The following is a 20,740-nucleotide window of genomic DNA, read 5'->3' on the forward strand; positions in this document are numbered from 1 at the left end:
AGCGCCCTTTGCGCTACGTTTCACGTACAGTTATGAAATTCGGTAGACAGATGTAACAGCCCAATACCTACAAAAAAGCCCCTGGGTGCAAAGTTTGTAAACCCAACCAGAAGTGAGATATTTTGAATTTTCTCTACAAAATTTTAGCAGTTTTTGCCATTTCCAGATGTTGTACTTTAACGAACTCCTCCTAGAGCTTTAATCAGATCAACATCATATTTGGTCAGTGTAATCTAAAGGCCTTTGAGACGTTAAATTGCGAAGATCTAGAGTTTTCGCTGAAGGGCGTATCCGTGGCAGCCTGGCAAAGTTCGATGTTTCGCCACGAAACAGGAAGTTGTTGTAACTCGGGCATACAATGTCTGATCTGCCCAAAACTTCACATGTCTTACAATTGAGGAATGACATGAGGGTGAGTAATTAATGACAGAATTCATTTTTGGGTCAAATACACACAAGGTTATGTCAAAAACACAAGTAAAGAAATCACAGGTGTAAATTAGATCTGTATATTAAAGTGAAAGCAGTGTAATATACAGTACCTACTGCTACTGTTAATATGAATAGTAAAATGAACAGTAAAAGAAAAACATAAAATCACTCACTGCTTGTGGCGACCAGGGCGGGCGAGAGCCGTGAGGGAACGGCGCGAGGCCGGTGACGCAAGTGATAACGAGCATCACCTGGGAGGCGCACCGGCTTTGAGTCTCTCACGGAGGAGCTCCGGAGGCTTAAAAGGAGGAGCGACGTCAGTGAAGGACGAGAGAGGACCAGGCCTGGACTTTATTTTATGTTTTATTATGTTTGTATGGCTGGCAGACGTCCGTGAGGGTCTGCCGGCATTACTTTCGTTTTGTTCTATGTTTATTTTGGTATTAAAGTTTTGGTGAATGTTCGGCGGTTCCCGCCTCCTTCTTCCCATATTTACGAACTGCGTTACATTGGTGCCGAAACCCAGGAGGAAGGAAGGACATGCTGTCAGAGAGTGCTCTCGCTGCTGAGGGGGATCGCGGTGCTGCGGAGTTCGGGCAGCGCGGGAGTGAAGACCGCGAGAGGCTGCCCGAGGCGGTGGTACTGGAGCCTTGTGAAAGGTGGGACGGAGACCCAGATGCCGTGCTCCTGGGACGAGGTGGGGTGGCTACCTTCCAATAGGGAGCGGAGGAGTCACCGCCGTCCGCCGTGGGCCAGAGCCTGCTGCCGTCCGCCATGAAGGGGAGGAGCAGGGAACGGGGGACTTGCTGCCAGCTGCCCTCAACCGGAGGAGCCATCGCCGGCCGCCAGGAGGCGGTCAAGGATCGGGCCGTCCACTGAGCGTCCAGTGCCATCGCATGGCACCGCGAGGAAGAGCTTCTTGGCAAGCTGAGGACTGAGCGGCAGTGTGTCTGGGAGCCGGACTCAGAATTTTTTTTCTCTTTTTCCTCTCTCCCCTCTCTCGTCCTGTCGCTCCCCTTGCTTCCATTTCCTTTCTCTCGTCTCGTCTGTCCTTACCCCCAGGTGCTGCGGTCGCCGAGACAGGCCCCGGGGGGGAGTAGAGCGCAGTCTCGGGAGTACCACCCGGCCTGTGAGGGGCGATGGGGGTATGTGGCGACCAGGGCGGGCGAGAGCCGTGAGGGAACGGCGCGAGGCCGGTGACACAAGTGATAACGAGTATCACCTGGGAGGCGCACCGGCCTTGAGTCTCTCACGGAGGAACTCCGGGAGCATAAAAGGAGGAGCGACGACTGTGAAGGACGAGAGAGGACCAGGCCTGGACTTTATTTTATGTTTTATTATGTTTGTATGGCCGGCAGACGTCCGCGAGGGTTCTTTGTTCATTTTGGTATTAAAGTTTTGATGAATGTTCGCCGGTTCCCGCCTCCTTCCCGTACATATGAACTGTGTTACACTGCTCTTGACTGAATAAATTTAGTAGCTTTAATAAGAATACATTTCTTACTTGAATGCTGCTGTTAAATGCTGTGGACTGTGTACAGCTCACTCAGGGCAGGACTATGCTAATAGGGCAGAGTCTGTCAGCACTTCTGGGCGGGGCCTAAGCAATGTGATGTCATATTGCATAGAAAATGCAAACTGCTTGTTCTGAGACACTATTTATGATTTATGGGGATTAAAAAAAGTGGGTGGATTTTTACCATTATAGGGTGGTTGTATACTCACTGCTGACACAAATTTATGTTCAAACACCATGTAAAAATAAATTTTGCATAAAAGGTCCCCTTTAAAATGTAACAAAACAAAACATAATTATCACTCTGTTTGCGTGTGTACTTACAGAGCACCTGCACTCCTCACATGATCCTGTGGGTGATTGGAATGTCTCACCATCTGCATAAACTCTTCCCTCAAACTGACAGCCTGTGCAATAAACACACACACACTCTTATCAATGTGAGGGTCATATGTTTTAGTTTATACCACAGCCATGAACCCTAATTTGCAACTTGCAAGTCACTTGCAGGTTTTATGAAGGGGAGGGGCATTCTCATTCTAAAGAGCATCTAATTGGACAAAAATCATTGTAGTGCAGGATGAGTCATCAATACTTAGTTCTCATTTTAATCAGAAGAGAATTGATTGTAAAATTTAATTTCTGCTAAAAGTGCACTTTGTCTGTAGACAGTGTAATACAGTACCATCACACACAGGACAGCATTGGTCCAGCCGAATGACGGGGTGACTACATCGCAGGTTGCGACATTGCCTCTTATTGCAGGTCACATGACCATTCCTGCACATGCAACGACCACAGTGATCAGCATGGTCTGCAAACTCCTGACCATTCTGGTACTCCACGCCACCATATATGCACCCTGAAAAAAAAAAAAAAAAAATACAACTCATAACAATAATAATAATAATAATAATAATGTTGATTCAATTACATACTGTAATATATAAGACACTTAAACAGCCACTAATAATACTCAATTATTTTAATTTCCTGTACATCATGCAAATCTTCACATGAATGTGTATAAATATATGCAAAAATATATGTACCATCACAATGTGGGCAGCACTTGCCCTGTACAGGGAAAGGACAGGCGATGCGCTGACATTGTTTACGATTACATGTGACTGTCCCATCAAGACAAACACATGTCCTGCATGGGTCTGATGTATCCTCAAATGTACTACCATTAGCGTGCTCCTTCCTATTATACAGACAGCCTGCATGGCCGACGTCAGACACACTTCATGTATATAAACTTTCCATTCAAAATTAAACTTTTGAATGGTAGCGCATATAAATATATATATATATATACATGTACAGTTGAAACCAGATATTTACATACACTTCAGAAAAAAACACAAAAACTTTTTTTCTTTACTGTCATACATTAAATCAGAGTAAACTTTGATCGTTTTAGATCAATAAATATTAACATATTTTGCATTTGTTAAATGTCAGAATCGAGCGAGGGAGAATTTTTATGTATTTTTTTACCACTTTCATCAAAGTCAGAAGTATACATACACTTACTTAGTATTTGGTAGGATTGCCCTGAAATTTCACTTGGGCCAAACGTTTTGGGTATCCTTCCATAAGCTTTCTACAATAGATTGCTGGAATTTTGACCCACTCCTCTTGACAGAACTGGTGTAACTGGGTCAGGTTTGTAGGCCTTCTTGCTCGCACTTGCCTTTTCAGTGCCGCCCACAAATTTTCTATGGGATTGAGATCAGGGCTTTGTGATGGCCACTCCAATACCTTGACTTTGTCCTTAAGCCACTTTGTAACTAATTTGTAGGTATGCTTGGGGTCATTGTCCATTTGGAAGACCCATTTGCGCCCAAGCTTTAACTTCCTGGCTGATGTCTTCAGATGTTGCTTCAATATATCCACATAATTTTCTTTTCTCATGATGCCATCTATTTTGTGAAGGGCACCAGTCCCTTCTGCAGCAAAGCAGCCCCACAACATTATACTACCACCCCCATACTTCACAGTTGGGATGGTGTTCTGAGGCTTCAAATCTTTGCCCTTTTTCCTCCAAATATACCGTTTATCATTATGGCCAAACAGTTACATTTTTGTTTCGTCAGACCACAGGACATGTCTCCAGAAATGAAGATTTTTGTCCCCATGTGCAGTTGCAAACTGTAGTCTGAATTTTTTATGGTGGATTTGAAGTAATGGCTTTCTCCTCCCAGAGTAACCTTTCAACTCATGATGGTACAGGACTCATTTTACTGTGGATAATGACACTGTCTTGCCAGTTTCAGCCAGCATCGTCACAAGGACTTTTGCTGTTGTCCTGGGGTTGATTCACACATTTCGCACCAAAAATATTCCTCTCTGGGACTCAGAATCCGTCTCCTTCCTGAGCGGTATGATGGTTGTACATTCCCATGTTTTTTATACTTGCATATTACTGTCTGAATGGATGAACATGGGACCTTCAGGCATCTGGAAATTTCACCTAAGGATGAGCCACTCTTGTGGAGGTCCACAATTCTTTTCCTGATGTCTTGATTGATTTCTCTTGATTTTCCCATGATATCAAAGAAAGATGCTCTGTGTTTGAGGTGTGCCTTTATATGCATCCACAGATGCACACCAATTAACTCAAATGGAATCGATTAACCTATCAGAAGCTTCTAAAGCTCAGAATGGAATCATCTGGAGTTTTCTTTTTGTTTAAAGACACAATAAACTTAGTGTATGTATACTTCTGACTTTGATGAAAGTGATAAGAAAAATACATAAAAATTCTCCCTCGCTCGACATTTAACAAAAATTCTGACATTTAACAAATACAAAAAATATGTTAATATTTATTGATCTAAAACAGAAAATGTTTACTATGATTTAATGTATGACAGTAAAGAAAAAAAAGTTTTTGTGTTTTTTCTGAAGTGCATGTAAATATCTGGGCTGGGTTTCCCGATAACGTTGTCTCTTAGCGCGCTACGAAGACTCTAAAGGTAGACCTTAACTGAAGATGTACCGTTTCTAGGCGTGTTCCCCGAACTATCCCTTAGGAGGTTGCTTAAGGTATATCTTCTTAAGTGCCACGTTACCAGGTGCTGTCCATGGTGGCGGTGCTGAATTGGTTGATATCGATGGCTCGAGAATCGATAATTCACTCTATACAGTCGCTGCTTCACTGCGTTATGTGAGAAATCAGTGTTCTTTATAAAAATAAGCACTTCAGAAGTAGAAATTGCATTTATCAGGACTCATGGTATGTTATAAAAGTAATCTAAATTGCAAACTAAATCTATATTGTAATTTATATATTCTGGGGGCGCGGAGCTCCCATCAGCGTGAGTTTAAGGCGACCTTTATTTAGAATAAAGTTTTAATTTCTTGGAGACGCGTCATGCAGCTGACGGACATGTAGGTATCTCGTTTATATAGTTTTTTTTTTTGTTTTTTTTTTTTTAATATTCACAAACTTGTTAACTATATCATGAATTTACGATTGTAAAATATGTGGAAGTGAATGTGTTTTGTCACGCGATGAGTTTGCACGGCAGTTAGAGCTGTCGGATAGCCTATACGAAATCTTCCCCGAAATACATAAAAGTATGTGGCCGGTGAACTGGGAGAAGAATGGAGTAAACTTTATTGTTTCATAAACAATGTGTATCTGATATGAATAAAACATATCAAATATGAAAAAAGGGTTATTGTTGCAGCTTCCGTAGACATCAGTGTAATTTGAATTTAACAAACTATAAATGTCTTTTTTTATGCAGTAGCCTACTTAATTCAAATGTGTATTTAAATGTCTGAAACCTAAAATAAAGCGCGATGAGGTTAAAAACACCGAATAGTTGTGATAAAGTTACATGACAAGCGCAGAGCGCGCGTCTGTCTCTGGATCAGCGCTAAAGCACATTTGAATTTAGCAGTTAATTTTTTTGCATTTTATTCTTTGCCATAATCCTAATCGAACACTGGGTGTATTACAGCTTCAGAATTATATTCGTATTGACTATAAACAGTGATAAGGTATAGCTAAGAGTGGTCCAGACCAACCTTACGAAAGTATGACTTACAGAAGGTATACTTAACTAAGAACGTTTCGGGAAACACGTATTAACGTTAAGGTACAGCTTAAGGTATAATTTGAGAACGACGTAGAGTTAAGAAGGTTTCGGGAAACCAAGCCCTGGTCTCAACTATATATATATATATATATATATATATATATATAGCTAACATTCTAAAGTATAAAGTCACTTATGCTCACCAAGGCTGCATTAATTTGAACAAAATACAGTACATACAGTTTTTGATAAATAGAAAGAATAACATTCATTTGAAGTAGAAATCTTTTGATATTATAAATGTCTTTACTGTCACTTTTGCTCAATATAAAGCACCCTTGCTAAATAAAAGTATTAATATCTTAAAAAGAAAAACTCGTACTGACCCCAAACTTTTGAAAGGTAGTGTACATATACATACATATATAAATATAAATACTGCTCTCTACATATCAGTATTTATTGATGAAACCTCATTAAAACTCATGGGGTTTTTAAGAAGTGTCTCACCATCACATGTGCGACAGCACTCTTGAATTATGGGGTGAGAGCAGGTGGCAGAGGGGCAGGGCCTGTGCTGGCATCTCATCATCCCATTGGTGCAGGAGCATAATTGACATCTGTTAATAGGATGGTGGAACTGCTGCATGTGTCTGTAACGCTGTCCTTCAATATAGCAGTCAGCAGGGGGTGCTGTAAGGAATGAGATAAACACATTTACATCTACATACACTCAAAACAAACCCTTTTATGGAGATACACAGTACAAGGGGGTGTAATGGTGTGTCACATCATGTTGAAATTGTGAGATGCTGACTAGTAAATTGCATGTAAACAGCTTAGAGTACAATCTTTAAATTGTCAACTTGTAATTAAGGTGATTCAGACGTGACGTGATTGTGGTATAAGAGCAGCAGTGTGACCTGGACATTGGGCGCAGCACTCTCCTGGCTGAATGAACGAATCAGCACAATTCACCACTAGACATCGCTTCATCAGACACTGGACGTTACCATTCTACAGACAAACACACACAGAGACACAACACAGATCTACAGTATGACTCTGATATGTGTGGATGTACACTACAGTTCAAAAGTTGGGGTCAGTATGATTTTTTCTTTATATTTTTATTCAGCAAGGATGTATTATATTGATCAAAAGTCACAGTAAATACAATTCTAATGTTACAAAAGAATTTTGAACTTTCTATTCATCAAAGATTCTGAAAATAAACACACAAATATTATGCCTTCCCTATTCTACTTACGGAAAAAACTAAACTGGCACCGCGTTCGTTCCGTAAGTAGAATAGGGAAGGCGTTGGAAATACAGCATAAGCATTTTGAAGAATGCTGAAAGCGGAAGCATGTGCAAGGCGATAATTTGTGTTTATAAAGCATATACAGTTGTATTTTTTTTCTAAAATGACCGATTGTTTCGTTAGATAAGACCCTTATTCCTCACATGGTATCGTTTAAAGCCCTTTGAAGCTGCACTGAAACTGTAATTTTGACCTTCAACTGTCTGGAGGCCGCTGAAGTCCACTATAAGGAGAATAATCCTGGAAAGTTTTTATCAAAAACCTTTTCTTTTCGACCGAAGAAAGAAAGAAATGGACATCTTGGATGACATGGGGGTGAGTAAATTATCTGAAAATTTTTATTTAAAAGTGGACTAATCCTTTAAGTGGCCTTAACTACTATGTACTTACATTTAAATTAGTCATATGATACAATGCACTTGTGTACATACCTGTTTTTACATTGTACTTACATTTTAATGGGTTAATCTGGAATTGCAAAACATTTTTGCTGCTATCGAGGTTTGAGTAACTGCCCATTGAGGGGACAGACTCTGGGTTCAGGGAAAACTCAATTTTGACCCGTCAATCTGGCCGTTGGCAAAAAAGCAACTCACCTGAGTACATTTTCAAATCTACCAGTTGTGCTAAAAGTCACTGTTTGAGAGGTTGCATCGTGGTACAAAGGGGACACGGTGCCCACGGACACTGCAGTCGAGTGATGGAACGTCTAGGAAAGGTCGCCCCCACCATTGAGTTCTTATTTGAGCAATCACAATTCACTCCAGGCCTAGATTAATGACATACAGTCAATTCACTGCCATTCAAAGACACAGAATATTAGATATTCTCTGATCATTTAAGTGCTGGCCAACCCTTTTACTCTTAAGCCATACCAGCCCTCTAGGTTTTATAATGCAACAGCACCCTCATCTGGATCTATCATAAACCCTTGCCCTGGTAGGAAGCTTAAGTTTCACTTCTCCCCTCTAGCCCTTCCTGTTCTTATTTTATTTCTATTCTATTTTATTCCCTTTTATTTGTTTATTGTTCTGTTTCTCATTAATTGCATCCATCCTGTTCTATTCTATTTGCTTTTCTGCTGTGTCTGTTTTTTTCAGTTCACATAAAGGCAGAGCCTATGAGAGCCATCACGGAAGCTGAATAATAGATAGACGACCGAGCAGCCAGAGTCATTAGAGGACTCGTAGAGCTACCGCCTGTCAAAATCTTTATTTAAATCCGGCACTCACCCACACAAATTGGCTCACGCAGTCATTCTCGGCTATCGACAATAAGTGTCTAGCCTACATCCCACTAACTGTCTGCACCAGTTACCCTCTGGGGTCTGAGGATTTTCAGGGCCCTGGAGAAGTTTTGACATACCCTGACATTTGTGCTTTTTTCAGTTGTTCATAAACATATTAATGGAAAAAGTGTCATTACACTGTATTCAGCACAAACTAGCCTACCATAATATGTGAGGAACATGTGTACATGTTTGTATTTTTGAAGGAATAATGTTTATGTGTGGTTATTGAAAAAACAAAAAACTTAAAGGTGATAGAGAGGATTTTTTCGTCGACTGAAAATCCAAAGACTGTTACTGAGTTTTAAAGGAACGCCTCCCAAAACTCGTGCATGAGTATTGGAAAACGAGTGTTTAACACCAGCATTCGCTGTGTCGTGTTTTTTGGATTCATTATGTCGGACTCACCGCAGGTAACTCATAATCTGCAGTTGTTACTCCTGTCTTCTGACAAAAACATTGCATGCAGCGCCTGTGGAGTGTGGAAAGTTACTGGAGCGTGCAGCCGTGCTCATCTCTCACAAGGAACGTCACGGCAAGATTGACAAGCCAGAGGGCCAATCCGCGCACGTCTATCACAAGGAACGTCATGGCAGTGATTGACAAGCCAGAGCGCCAATCGTTTACGCGATGATCGCGTAAACGATTGGCTGATGTTTTTAAGGCCCTACCTCGTGCACAGATGATGTATATTAATATTATTACTTTCAGTGCACCTAATAAATAGTCTTTTATCAGTTAGTAAAGACAGTTTCAAGTAATATTGCAAAAATGTATAAAACAAAACATCCTCTTTAGCACCTTTAAGTCACTGAAATAAAGCCAAAAAATATATATTAAATCTCTGTTCACAAGACTTCTGGGTATTGGAGGTTGTAGACTAGAGTTTTTGCTTCAATATTTTGTAAAAATTATGCTGCCTACTCGTTCATGTAAAACAATATAGAGATTTAAATTTTGTAAGACACTTTTTGTCAAGAAACACAGTATGCGTGGAGGCGTGAATCATCATGGTCATTTACACCTGAGAAGACAAAAGAATCGCATAATGAGTTGTAATGACCTGCATAAATAATGAGCTCTTTCAGTCAGGTAGGCTGTGAAAAAATGTCTCAAAATCATGTCTCAAGCTCATCATGGTGTATATCAAACATAAAGAAAAAACAGCAATACTGTGAAATATTATTTAGGGATGCACCGATACCACTTTTTTGGAGTACGAGTACAAGTACGAGTACTTGCATTTCAGTACTCGCCGATACTGATACCGAGTACTTAATAAAAAAACATGATTTCAATTTACAGGTAACAGCTTTAGTCATATAAATTTAACAAAAAAACAAGGGACTAGTTTGGAATTAAGAACACTTATTTAAAATGAAAAGCATGTTGTATGCAAAATATTACAGAATAAATAATTATAAAAAATTTTTTTGAAGTGACAGTGCAACTCAAGTATTTTTTTCAGTTTGTTGTAAACTCTGCTGCTTTGGACAACACAAGGGGCATTAACACTCTGAGGTCTAAAAACGCGCCGGCGCGTTTTGCAGGTTTTTTTTCACATTGCAGCAAAACAGACTTAAAATACTCCGTCATTTCTTGTCATAGAGACATAAGTAATATATCAATTGAAACTATAGAATATCTTCTTTTATTTATATACACTCAAAGTAAAAACAAAATGTTGTGCTTTTTGTAAAATAAAGAAAACTAACATGATGCGTGATCTCTCCTCTCCCTCTGAACGAAGTCCAATCTGATAATTCTCAGAAAATGAACTGTAACTTAGTGAATACTAATCACAGAAAAATTAAACTTACGTCTAAAAAAACGTTAAGATGTCAGGTTTTAAATCATGTAAGTCAAATCGAAAACAAACCTTCTGTGTTTATGTAATCTGTATGAAAAGAGAGCCATGTCAGAAATCCGTGTTTCAGCTCATTATCCGCTAATGCGGCCACGCCCACGGAGCCAGCGCTATTCAGACGCTAATTCAGAGGCAATACATGCATTCATCATCTCAATCGTGTATTTATTGTCTTGAAAAGTGTTTATCTGGATGTAAAAGTCATGGTTAGCGATCTCTAGAAGACATGCAGTTACTTCCTGTTTACTTTTCTTCTACAGATGAATTTTAGATGAGTTTTTGTTTCTTTTTTTCCATTTTCAGTGGTGATTCACGCCTCCTCGCATACTAGGTTTCTTGGCAAAAAGTGTCTTACAAAAACTAAATCAATATATTGTTTTATATGAAGGAATAGGCAGCATAATTTTTACATAATTTTGAAGCAAAAACTCTAGCCTACAACCTCCAATACCCAAAAGTCTTGTGAACACAGATTTACTATACTTTTTTTGGCCTTATTTCAGTGACTTAAGTTTTTTGTTTTTTCAATAACCACGCATAAATGTTATTCCTTCAAAAACACAAACATGTACATACATGTTCCTCACATATTATTGTAGCCTAGTTTGTGCTGAATACAGTGTAATGACACTTTTGTCATTTATATGTTTATGAACAACTGAAAAAAGCACAAATGTCAGGGCATGTCAAAACTTCTCCAAGCCCCAAATCAGCCTCAGACTCCAGAGGGTTAATAAACATCTTTGCTATTTAGTGCACAATATTTGAATAAACTAACAACATCCACCAACATAGAACTGCGGCAGATAGTGCAACTGAGGTAGGTATTAACATCAAGTCGAAGACGACTCACTTAATGGAGCCTATTTAGAAAAAGTGAGTGGCAGGTTTTTTTTTAAGAAAAGTAGCTTTTCTGCATTATCAGCAGTCAGCCTGTTTCTGTTTTCATCTATAATGTGTGACACTGAGCTAAAAAGCCTTTCACTTTCCACACTGCTACATGGGGCTGAGAGGTATTTCTGGGCCATTTTAGCCAAAGTGGGGAACCTAATTTTGTTGACACCCCAGTACTTCAGAGGACTGTCTTCACGAGGGCTTGGGGCCTCTCCGAGGTATGTGTCGAGCTCAATGGCAGCACCTGCTGCCAGCGGCTGTGCTGCCTGGGGCTGCTCCTTAGCGATTTCTTCAAATGCAGTGTCCAGACTGCTGCTAGTGCTGGCCTGGGCCTTGAACAGTTTAGCAGGAGGTTCTGCAGCTTCTGCCCGACTCTCCTCTGCCTCAGCTCTGGACATCATCTGCAGCTCCTGCTTCAGGTGCAGCTTGGCCTCCGGAGCAGTGTTGTTGGAGAAGAAGCGATCTTTATACCTGAACAAAATTCATGAATGTATTAATATGTGGAAAAATAGGACAGATTTTAGTTTCCCCTAAACCACTGTCATAAATGCCAGCCATTTGGCTTTCTGGTAGTAATAAGGGAAATATATTTCATATTATATATATTGCATACATTTGTATTTGTGTATTTTAGTTGTATTTTTTTTTTTTGTATTGTGTATTCAGTACAAAAATATAATATAATATTTCAGATGGAAATTAATCTTAAATTTAGTACTGTAGTTTATCATAATAGCACACAGACTTTACCTTGGGTCAAGTATGGTGGAGATGAAGTACAGTGGATTGGTCTCGACGTCACTGAAGCGCTTCTTGACAGCTTCCAGTAAGGTTGCTTTCATTGTCTTGACGCCGTGGTCCTCGTCTGTTTCTCTGTTTAGAAGTCTCACTAGCACAGTCACAGCTGGGATGACATCAGAGGCTAGTGCGTCGTAGCTGCTCACTTTTTTAGTTAGTTCCTCAAAGAGGGCGAGGATGGCAACAGTCTTCTCCATAAGAGCCCATTGGTGAGCGGTGAGATAGCCAGGGAGTTGATGCTCGGACACATACACCCCCAGCACTCGCTTTTGCTCAATGAGGGACTGGAGCATGTAATACGTGCTGTTCCAGCGTGTCTGTACGTCCTGCTGCAGTCTCTTTATTGGCTGGTTGAGCTGTCCCTGAATGTCCTCGAGGCAAGAGTAGGCTAAAGCGGAATGTTTAAAATGCCCAACTATTTTCCGCCCCACTGCTATAGCATCAGCTATGCTCCTCTGTGCTAATAAGCCCTCGTGAACAGCCAGTTGGAGCGTGTGCGCGACACACGGCAGACTTGGGAGCCCTGCGTCATTCATGGCTTTAATCATGTTTTTGGCATTGTCACGAAGCACAACATGTACTGATGTTTTAGGTATACCCCATGTCTGGAGCATTTCCTCAAACACATGCGCTATAGCCTGGCTGGTGTGCGAGCCGCAAAATTGTTTCGCATGTAATATGGCTCGTTGCGGCGTGAAACTCTCATCTATCCACTGGGAGGTTAGGCTAATTAGCGACACGGGGCTAACACTGCTTGTCCAAATATCCGTGGTGAAACCAAACGCAGAAGAGGCTTGCAGTAGGCTGTGGATATGTTTTTTCACTGAGTCGTGTAGTTTAGGCAGCTCTGTGTCAGTCATGTAGCGGCGGCTTGGGACATCATATCTGGGCTCCAAAACATGGAGGAGACGCAGGAATCCCACATTTTCTACCTCCGAGAGTGGCTGGTCACTCAATGCAATGTACTCGATAATTGCCTGTGTTATTTTCACAGCACGTGGATTGTCTCTGGACATTTTCTCTCGTCTTGCAAGAGTTTGCTGCAGCGTGGGTTGTGTTGGTTTAGAAGCGTGGGTAAACTCTTTGTACTCATTGTCATGTTGGGATTTTAGGTGCTTGATTAAATTACTTGTGTTAAATGCGCTACCTTTTGAGCCTCCTCTGGACAATTTCACTGAGCACAATTTGCAGTCCGCCTTTGTTTTGTCATCTTCATTCACTTTGAAATAGTTCCACACGGCTGACATGTTGTCTCGCCTCGCCTTCTCCCCGCTCTCTGAGCTGCAGCCGGGGCAGGGCCTGGGGGCGGGCACTCGGCGCCTTTGATTAACCCCTTACACGCCGCTCAAACATAGACATTTCTCAGACCGTGGTATCGGTCCCCGGTATCGGGGGACTTTTAACGAGTACGAGTACTTTAGAAAATGTGGCATCGAGGCCGATACCAGATACCGGTATCGGTGCATCCCTAATATTATTACAATTTAAAATAATGGTATTCTATTATATACTTTAAAATATAATGTATTTCTGTGATGCAAAGTGTCTGAACAATTATGTTACCTCTTTGGCATTTCATATAGCCTAGCTTAAAAGCATGCACATTTGGAAAAATATTGATGGATTCTCATATGTTTATATCAATTTTCTATATAGAGCCCATATACACACCCAAATGCTCCTCCAACCTTTGTCAGGCAGTACAAAATTCCCATCGCCTCACATGAACCAGTGCAGAAGATTATTCGTTCCATGGAAGAAAAAGGTGTTATCTGCTCATACAACAGCACCTATTCAGCCCCCATCTGGCCCATTGTCAAACCAGATGGCAAGTGGCGACCCACCATCGACTTCAGGAAGTTGAACCATCAAGTGCCACTGTCACGACATGCCAGAAACCACAAGTCTGCACAGGGCGACGGTTTGGCTGCCTGCCAAAACTGCTCTGATAACCCACCAGCTTCGACACTTGAGATAAAGGTACCCCAACAACAACCAACCAACCTGTCACAGGTACTTTGAAGAGAATGCGTGCCAAGGTATGCCTACTGCCTACGTTGATGGATGTTCCATGAGGGCATCCTATAGGCAGGTGCAGGGGTGCGATGGTTAAACAACCAACCCTGCCCACCACAGAACTTCAGGCAGGGTCCCCAGTAATGGCAGTATGCTGAAGTAGCAGCTACTGTCATAACCCTTCAAGTTGCCTCAGCCCATAACATCAGAGAACCCATTTGCACAGACTCAAACTATACCAGACTTAGTGTCACATGCCATCTTCCGGGCTGGAAACAAACTGGTTTGAAGACTGAAAGCAACAAGCCAGTGAAACATCAACACCTGTTCCGAACATGTGATGACATCATCCAAACACGTGGCATGAACGTATACTGGGAAAAGGTGAAAGGACACTCAAAACAACCAGGGCGTGGCAAAGACAAGAATGACCAAACTAATGCCCTTGGCGCACTGCATGGCAATCTATGGTCACCCCCACCCCAGTCACCCACCCTTAGTGTGGCAGCAATAACCCACAGCCAGTGTACTGTTCCTGTCACAGTTCCCGCCTCACTGCCACTGTCACTAACAACTAAAATTTCCAACACTTCCATACGAACTGTTTTACACCACCACTCAAACCCCTCCATCCTCCCGATCACGGCATCTGATCCCACGGCGGCCCCTAGCCTCAAATGACTGCATGGGATCAACCAAATGCTGCATGTGGGAGTAAACATTCTCCGTTGTGTCCCTGATGACCTCACAGCGCCAAAGCTTGTAGTGCCACAGGGCCAAAAGGGGTACGCTAATATACGCTAATGATGGCGCGGAAGGTGACACTGCCGTTGCATCTGCTGTACCAACTGGGAGACTCCAGCCTCATCACAGCCTACTCCACTCACCAGCACCTCGACGAGCTATGCCCACAGCTGAGAAAACAACTCGCAACACAGAGTCAAACACTGCAAACCATCGGCAAATCCTTGACAGGCATTATGGTGGTTTTCCGTACTCACAGTTTCCTGCTGAACCAAACGGTGAACTCAATGAAGCAACTGTTTACAGTCTACCAAAATGACTTTGCCCAAAATCAGCCGGTCATAGATCTGATGACAGACATGCTGCGGGAAGTTAGCTCCTCCATGGAGAGTGTGGCTATGGATAGGATTCCCCCATACCCTGTACAAACTGTGCTGGACTTTGCTACTGGCCAACCTTTTCCAGCCCACCTCGCCTACTCTCTGGGTGGTGCCATCCTACTGCACGTTGACCCAGAGCAGAATAAGGTGGCCTTCCTGTTAAATCCACCCATCATTGAATCAGATAACATCTACAGACCCAAAGACATGGTCAATGTCAGGTTGTGGCCAGGTAACACCCATATCAAGATACACACCTCAGTTGTGGTAGTCTACCACGGCAGCAACCCACAGCTGTACCGGGCTCCCAATTCGCGAAGGTGTATTTTGACCAGAGACATTCATTAGCTCTGCCTTTCCTCAGAGACAACACTGAAGGAATCTGCCGGTTGCAGCCCATGATCAGCGACACCCGCTGCCCTGCCGAGGCCAAGCCTCGCACCCAAGTCATCGGAACACAAGCCGAGATGGTGGGCGATCGATGGCTCGTCAACACCCCCACTCACACTGCCACCCTGACCTACAATCAGATGACTCTGCCACTCGTGTCAGCCTGCCCAACCAAAGTATGTGGATCCAGGTACCCCCAGGTGCCACCTTCCAACTCGACGATCTGGTGTTGTACCATCTCTCAAGTGAAGAGCGCCTCACCTTAGATCCAGAACTGGAACTGAGGATTGAGAAAGGGGGGTCCCAGCTAATCAACATTACTCCCATCTGCATAGCCCTCCAAGCACTGTCCCGACTGCCCATCCTACCCAGCTCACCAATAGTTCAGGCTTGGACTGCTACCAACTTGGACCTTTGCCCCTCCTTAGCAATTGATACTGATACTGGGTCTGGCCTTCATCCTATCCAAAGGGATCAAAGGGATGAAGGACAAGTGCCTGCCTGCTCTTCCTCGAGGCTTCAAAAGGAGACAGAGGAGAGGAGGTGTCAAGCCGGAGAATATGCCCAGCCTCACTGAGACGGACAGAGGACCAGTAGGAACCACCTGTTGTTTGACCAGCCTGATCCATGTGCCATCCAACTTTGTTACCATCCAACGAGGTCCACACGGGAACTTTGTTGGTCGAAGGGGGTAACTGTAAGGTCTGCACAGGATCAAAAATTAGCAGGCCAACTATAAACTATGTTTAAGTTTTAACTCCTAGAACATTTGTTTGTGAATCTCACATTGGCTCTGGACTGGCAGACATTAACAGCCCACTTGACACATTTTATGGCTGTATCGATGGATTCCCGATTCTCTCCCTTGTGACTTCAAACGATCATGGTCAACTCGGATCGAATTACTGCAAGCCATGTGACTGCATTCCAGACAACAAACTCCAATACACGTACATACACACACACAGAGACACACACACAAACACGCATGAATATTGTATGTACAAAATATGACTGTGCCATAGTGTACATAGTGTATGTATGTATCCCTAGTGTGTAAGCTTAGCTATGACTGTAGTTGTGTTAGTTTCATTCTAAACAGTAAATTTCGAGTATAAAATGTATCTCCTCTTTTATGTTTGTTGCACCTGATAAGTTTGGTTTCTTTGTAAAGCTCTCTTTATGCCTTATTCAACAATGTATGTCACATTACTGTAAAATGCATTGTTCTATTTTAAATGGTACTTCGAAAAAAATACACTCCGATCTGACACTTCATAAATTATGCAAATCAGGCCACAAGACAAGACAAAGAAAAAGTTTGCCCGCCAAAATTGCACCATTATCATTGGCTGTTTCACCCAAGGAGGCGTGTTGGCTTGTTCTTCCTTAAAAGACAAGCACAAGCATTTTTCCTTTTTCTCTCGTTTCATTCTCAACTGTCCCTCGCCCTCTCGTGCACGTCTCTCCCGGACGTTTCTGCAACTGCGCTTCCATCACACGCTCCTCTTCTTCGGGACGACCATCTCCAGCAAAACAAACTTTCAAGTCCTCAGTTCAAATCTTCCCGCGGAAATTGGAGAAGCCAATAAACTGCAGCTGCATAGAATCACCTTTCTCTTTTTGAAACTCAGCACGCAAACTCATGCAAGTACCGCTTCTCTCTATCTTATATGCGTTAAGTTATATGACCTAACAAAGTGATACTGATTTTTGCTGGCTCTCAAAGGATTGTCTGTAAGTTTTGCTACTTGTCTTCTCTCTTTTCCTGTCTTTACTTTTGCTTTTGTATATACGCATGTCCTTTGTGCATATTTAGATGAATAACCTCTGTATTAGAAGTTTCATATATTAAATACATTATATTCATCCTCAAGTGTTCTGCTTCTCATTCAGAAAACCTCACCAGAAAACTCATTCACTTCTACGTTGATTCTGCAACATTGCTTTACGCTTTAATGCAATAATAGGAAGTTATTCTCGTGGCCAGAGAATAACATTTCTTTTATAATAGTCTATGAGAAAACCCATAGTTTGCGGGACAAACTAGGATAGTTTTTCTAAACAACTATTAAACTAGAACTAATCATGTATATATAATTGATTATAATCTGTTGTAATTAATTCACAATATATGTGCATAATTCCCTCTTGGGTCGATCTATATCATAATTAATCATAAGGCGTTATGATTTATTATATATATATTTCACCCCTGATTTGAGCTAATTGATTAAATACCTGTGATACGTTACACCAGCACTTCTCAAAGTCCGGACTCCGGTCCGGATCCGGACCCGGAGGGAATTCAATCTGGACCCGCCTCAATTTCGTATTTCAACAGCAGTAATTGTGTTAAGGGATTAAAAGTCTGGATTTCCTACTTTGATAAACGCATGCCAGAATCATTTGTTTAGTGTTTTATGTCTTTTTGGAGATGGTCAGAAATTAAAGCGAAGGCGAGATATTTAAAGTTTTCCTCGATGATTAAGTTGCCATGACATCCAGTGAGTGTAATTGGGCGTGAGTCGCGCAACGCGACACTTCACTGCAGCAAGCGTTTGAATGGGTGTGGAGCAGTGGTTCTTAACCTGCGGCCCGTCACGAATGTAAATTCGGCTCGCGATATGCCGATCACAATTTAAAAAAATAATAATAATAATTATAGCATACAATTTATTTTTGTTTTAAAATTTAAATTAAAGTGAATTAAATAAATATAAATGAGCTATAATGCTTTATTTGTCATATAAAATAATTTTGGTGAGCATTTATTATTTTCAGACATCAGGCAATGTAGGCTAATGACGCAATCACTCAGTTAACAAAACAAACACAAGTGCGCGCTTAGGAAGAATTCAAACAGTAGCCATTAATTTTGTAAATTTAAGCCTGGTCAAAAATGGTCAAATTTGTTATTAGAGGAGAAAAACAAAATGAGGAACATACAATGAAGGAACACATGCAAACAAGAAGAGTCAGCATCGAAGTTAAGAAGAATGGAAGAATCAGTTGAGCGAGATGGACGGCCTTCCTGTTTGCTCTGTAGTAAAAGTTTGTTTGATGTATTTTAAATCAGTAAAAAATAACCACATCAGCGCACCCGCGGCTGGAATGAGTCCAACTCTGCGTGCGCTCGCGGATCCGATGCTGCGCGAGGGATTGCGACATGACAGAATGCTTGATATCGTCAGAGATTGTAATTACAATGCGCTTAATGTTGTTTGTAAAAAGAGCTGAGTAACATTTGCCTATTAAGGCGTTTATGTGATTGTTTGGTGACTATTGCGATGCTGTTGAAGAAAGTCATAAAGTCATACAGAATTAAATAGCAACTTAAAGTGATTTATACAGTTTGTGTGTTCATTGAGCATTAAAGATAATTATTGTAAAGCTAATGTCAGTAAGTTAGTTTTTATTTGTTATTTATTGTGTGCAACATCTAGGTATAATAATAGTATTTGCTAATACGATAACATTAAATCTGATTGGTTTGTATTGGTGACGTCATATGTAAATTATATGTGGACCGTGAGACTTTCATTTGGACCATTGTGCGGCCCACTGGGAAAAAAGTTTGAGAACCACTGCGTTACACAATACACAAATGTATTTAAACTGACTCGTCAGGTTGAGGGTGTCTACATTCCACCATGTAAATAATGAATCCGCCATGGCGCAAGCACAACTGGCTGTTAAAGGGAATTGGAGATGACACTCTGATTGTTTTTTTGCAAATAAAAAGAAAGTGCTATTGTCTTTTTGTTGTTGTTTTTTTCTTTTGTGACAGATAAGCTAGATCTAAAACTGATGTAGATTCTGTTTAGTTTGTTATTTTGGCCATGTCCCCTCCAGAAGCCTTTTTGTGTTCCTGTTACCATTCCTTTACATAATAAATTAAATTTGCATTTGATTTTGGTGGTTGGCGGTGTTCTTTAGTGCTGGGGCTGGGAATGAGAAGCTCTTCTTTGAAACTGGGATCATAACACACTGAAGACTGGAGTAATGACGCTAAAATTCAGCTTTGAATAAATTACATTTGAAAATATATTAACATAGAAAGCAGTTGTTTAAAATAAATGTATAATATTTAAATAAATTAACAATGTAATAATATTTGATAAAATAAATGCAGCCTTGATGATCATAAGAGATTTCTTTCTCACCAACCCCAAACATTTGAATGTAGCGTAGGAGAAAGAGACACTTACGGTGCAACGGCACATCCTGCATTTGTCTACTGGATGTGGAAATTCCATTCCATTTGGATACTCATTACCTGCATATCTACATCCTGAATGAAAGGGAGAGAAGCTTTAAGTGACTGGTTTGCATATACTCAAGGGTTTTCAAAAAAAAATTAATACAGTATATATAATATTTCTCCTAAACAGAAATTACATAGAATGGACAGCAATTTGAGACTATTCAAATGCACACAAAAATAATCAATTTAGAGATTAAGAGGGTTTCAGGCCACCTGACATGACAAAAATGCCTTCAATAATTAAAATATAGTGTGCAAATTTGCCCCTAATGAATTAATATTCTATTCTAGGCTTCATTACATATTATAACATACATAGTTGATTTCATTTTATTGGTTGTTTATTATTAAATTGTTCCAACTCACAACCTTTTTAAATGAACTGGTTCAGTTAAAGGATGGCAAACTTAAATGTGCCTTCATTAAGGTAAAGCATGAAGATATATAAAAAAATAAGTTTATTTGTGAAATCGAAATTTATTCTAAAGCAATTTTGATGCTTAAGGCTCTCACCATTGCAGTTGTTTTGGCAGCACGTCCCTGGCCGGGGATTGTTGCATTTCGGCTTTGGACACTCACGATTCCTACATTCCACACGTCCATCAGTGCAAACACAATCCTCACATTGATTCTCACGATTCGGAAATGTATCTCCATTAGTAACGATGCGGTTTTCATATTCACAGTCTTGAAAGGGAAGAAATTGGCAAGAGGACACAATAACTGTTAGTGTGCACACTAAGATCAAGTTATCTGAGGTTAGTTAGTG

The 20,740-nt window shown here is 41.1% G+C and overlaps 1 protein-coding gene across 1 annotated transcript in view; it reads right to left on the reverse strand.

Annotated features, from left to right (window-relative positions):
- The window catches only part of kcp (kielin cysteine rich BMP regulator), an 85,943-nt gene that overhangs the window by 26,432 nt on the left and 38,771 nt on the right, over positions 1–20,740 (reverse strand). The window contains exons 20-25 of the mRNA XM_067389972.1: positions 20,485–20,658; positions 19,916–19,998; positions 6,927–7,020; positions 6,514–6,696; positions 2,634–2,810; positions 2,273–2,355 (exon numbers count right to left, since the gene is read on the reverse strand). Of these exons, the coding sequence (XP_067246073.1) occupies positions 2,273–2,355; positions 2,634–2,810; positions 6,514–6,696; positions 6,927–7,020; positions 19,916–19,998; positions 20,485–20,658 (794 nt within the window). The remainder of the gene's footprint in view (positions 1–2,272; positions 2,356–2,633; positions 2,811–6,513; positions 6,697–6,926; positions 7,021–19,915; positions 19,999–20,484; positions 20,659–20,740) is intronic.

This window comes from Chanodichthys erythropterus, chromosome 7 (genome assembly GCF_024489055.1).
Source record: "Chanodichthys erythropterus isolate Z2021 chromosome 7, ASM2448905v1, whole genome shotgun sequence".
Lineage (NCBI taxonomy): Eukaryota > Metazoa > Chordata > Actinopteri > Cypriniformes > Xenocyprididae > Chanodichthys > Chanodichthys erythropterus.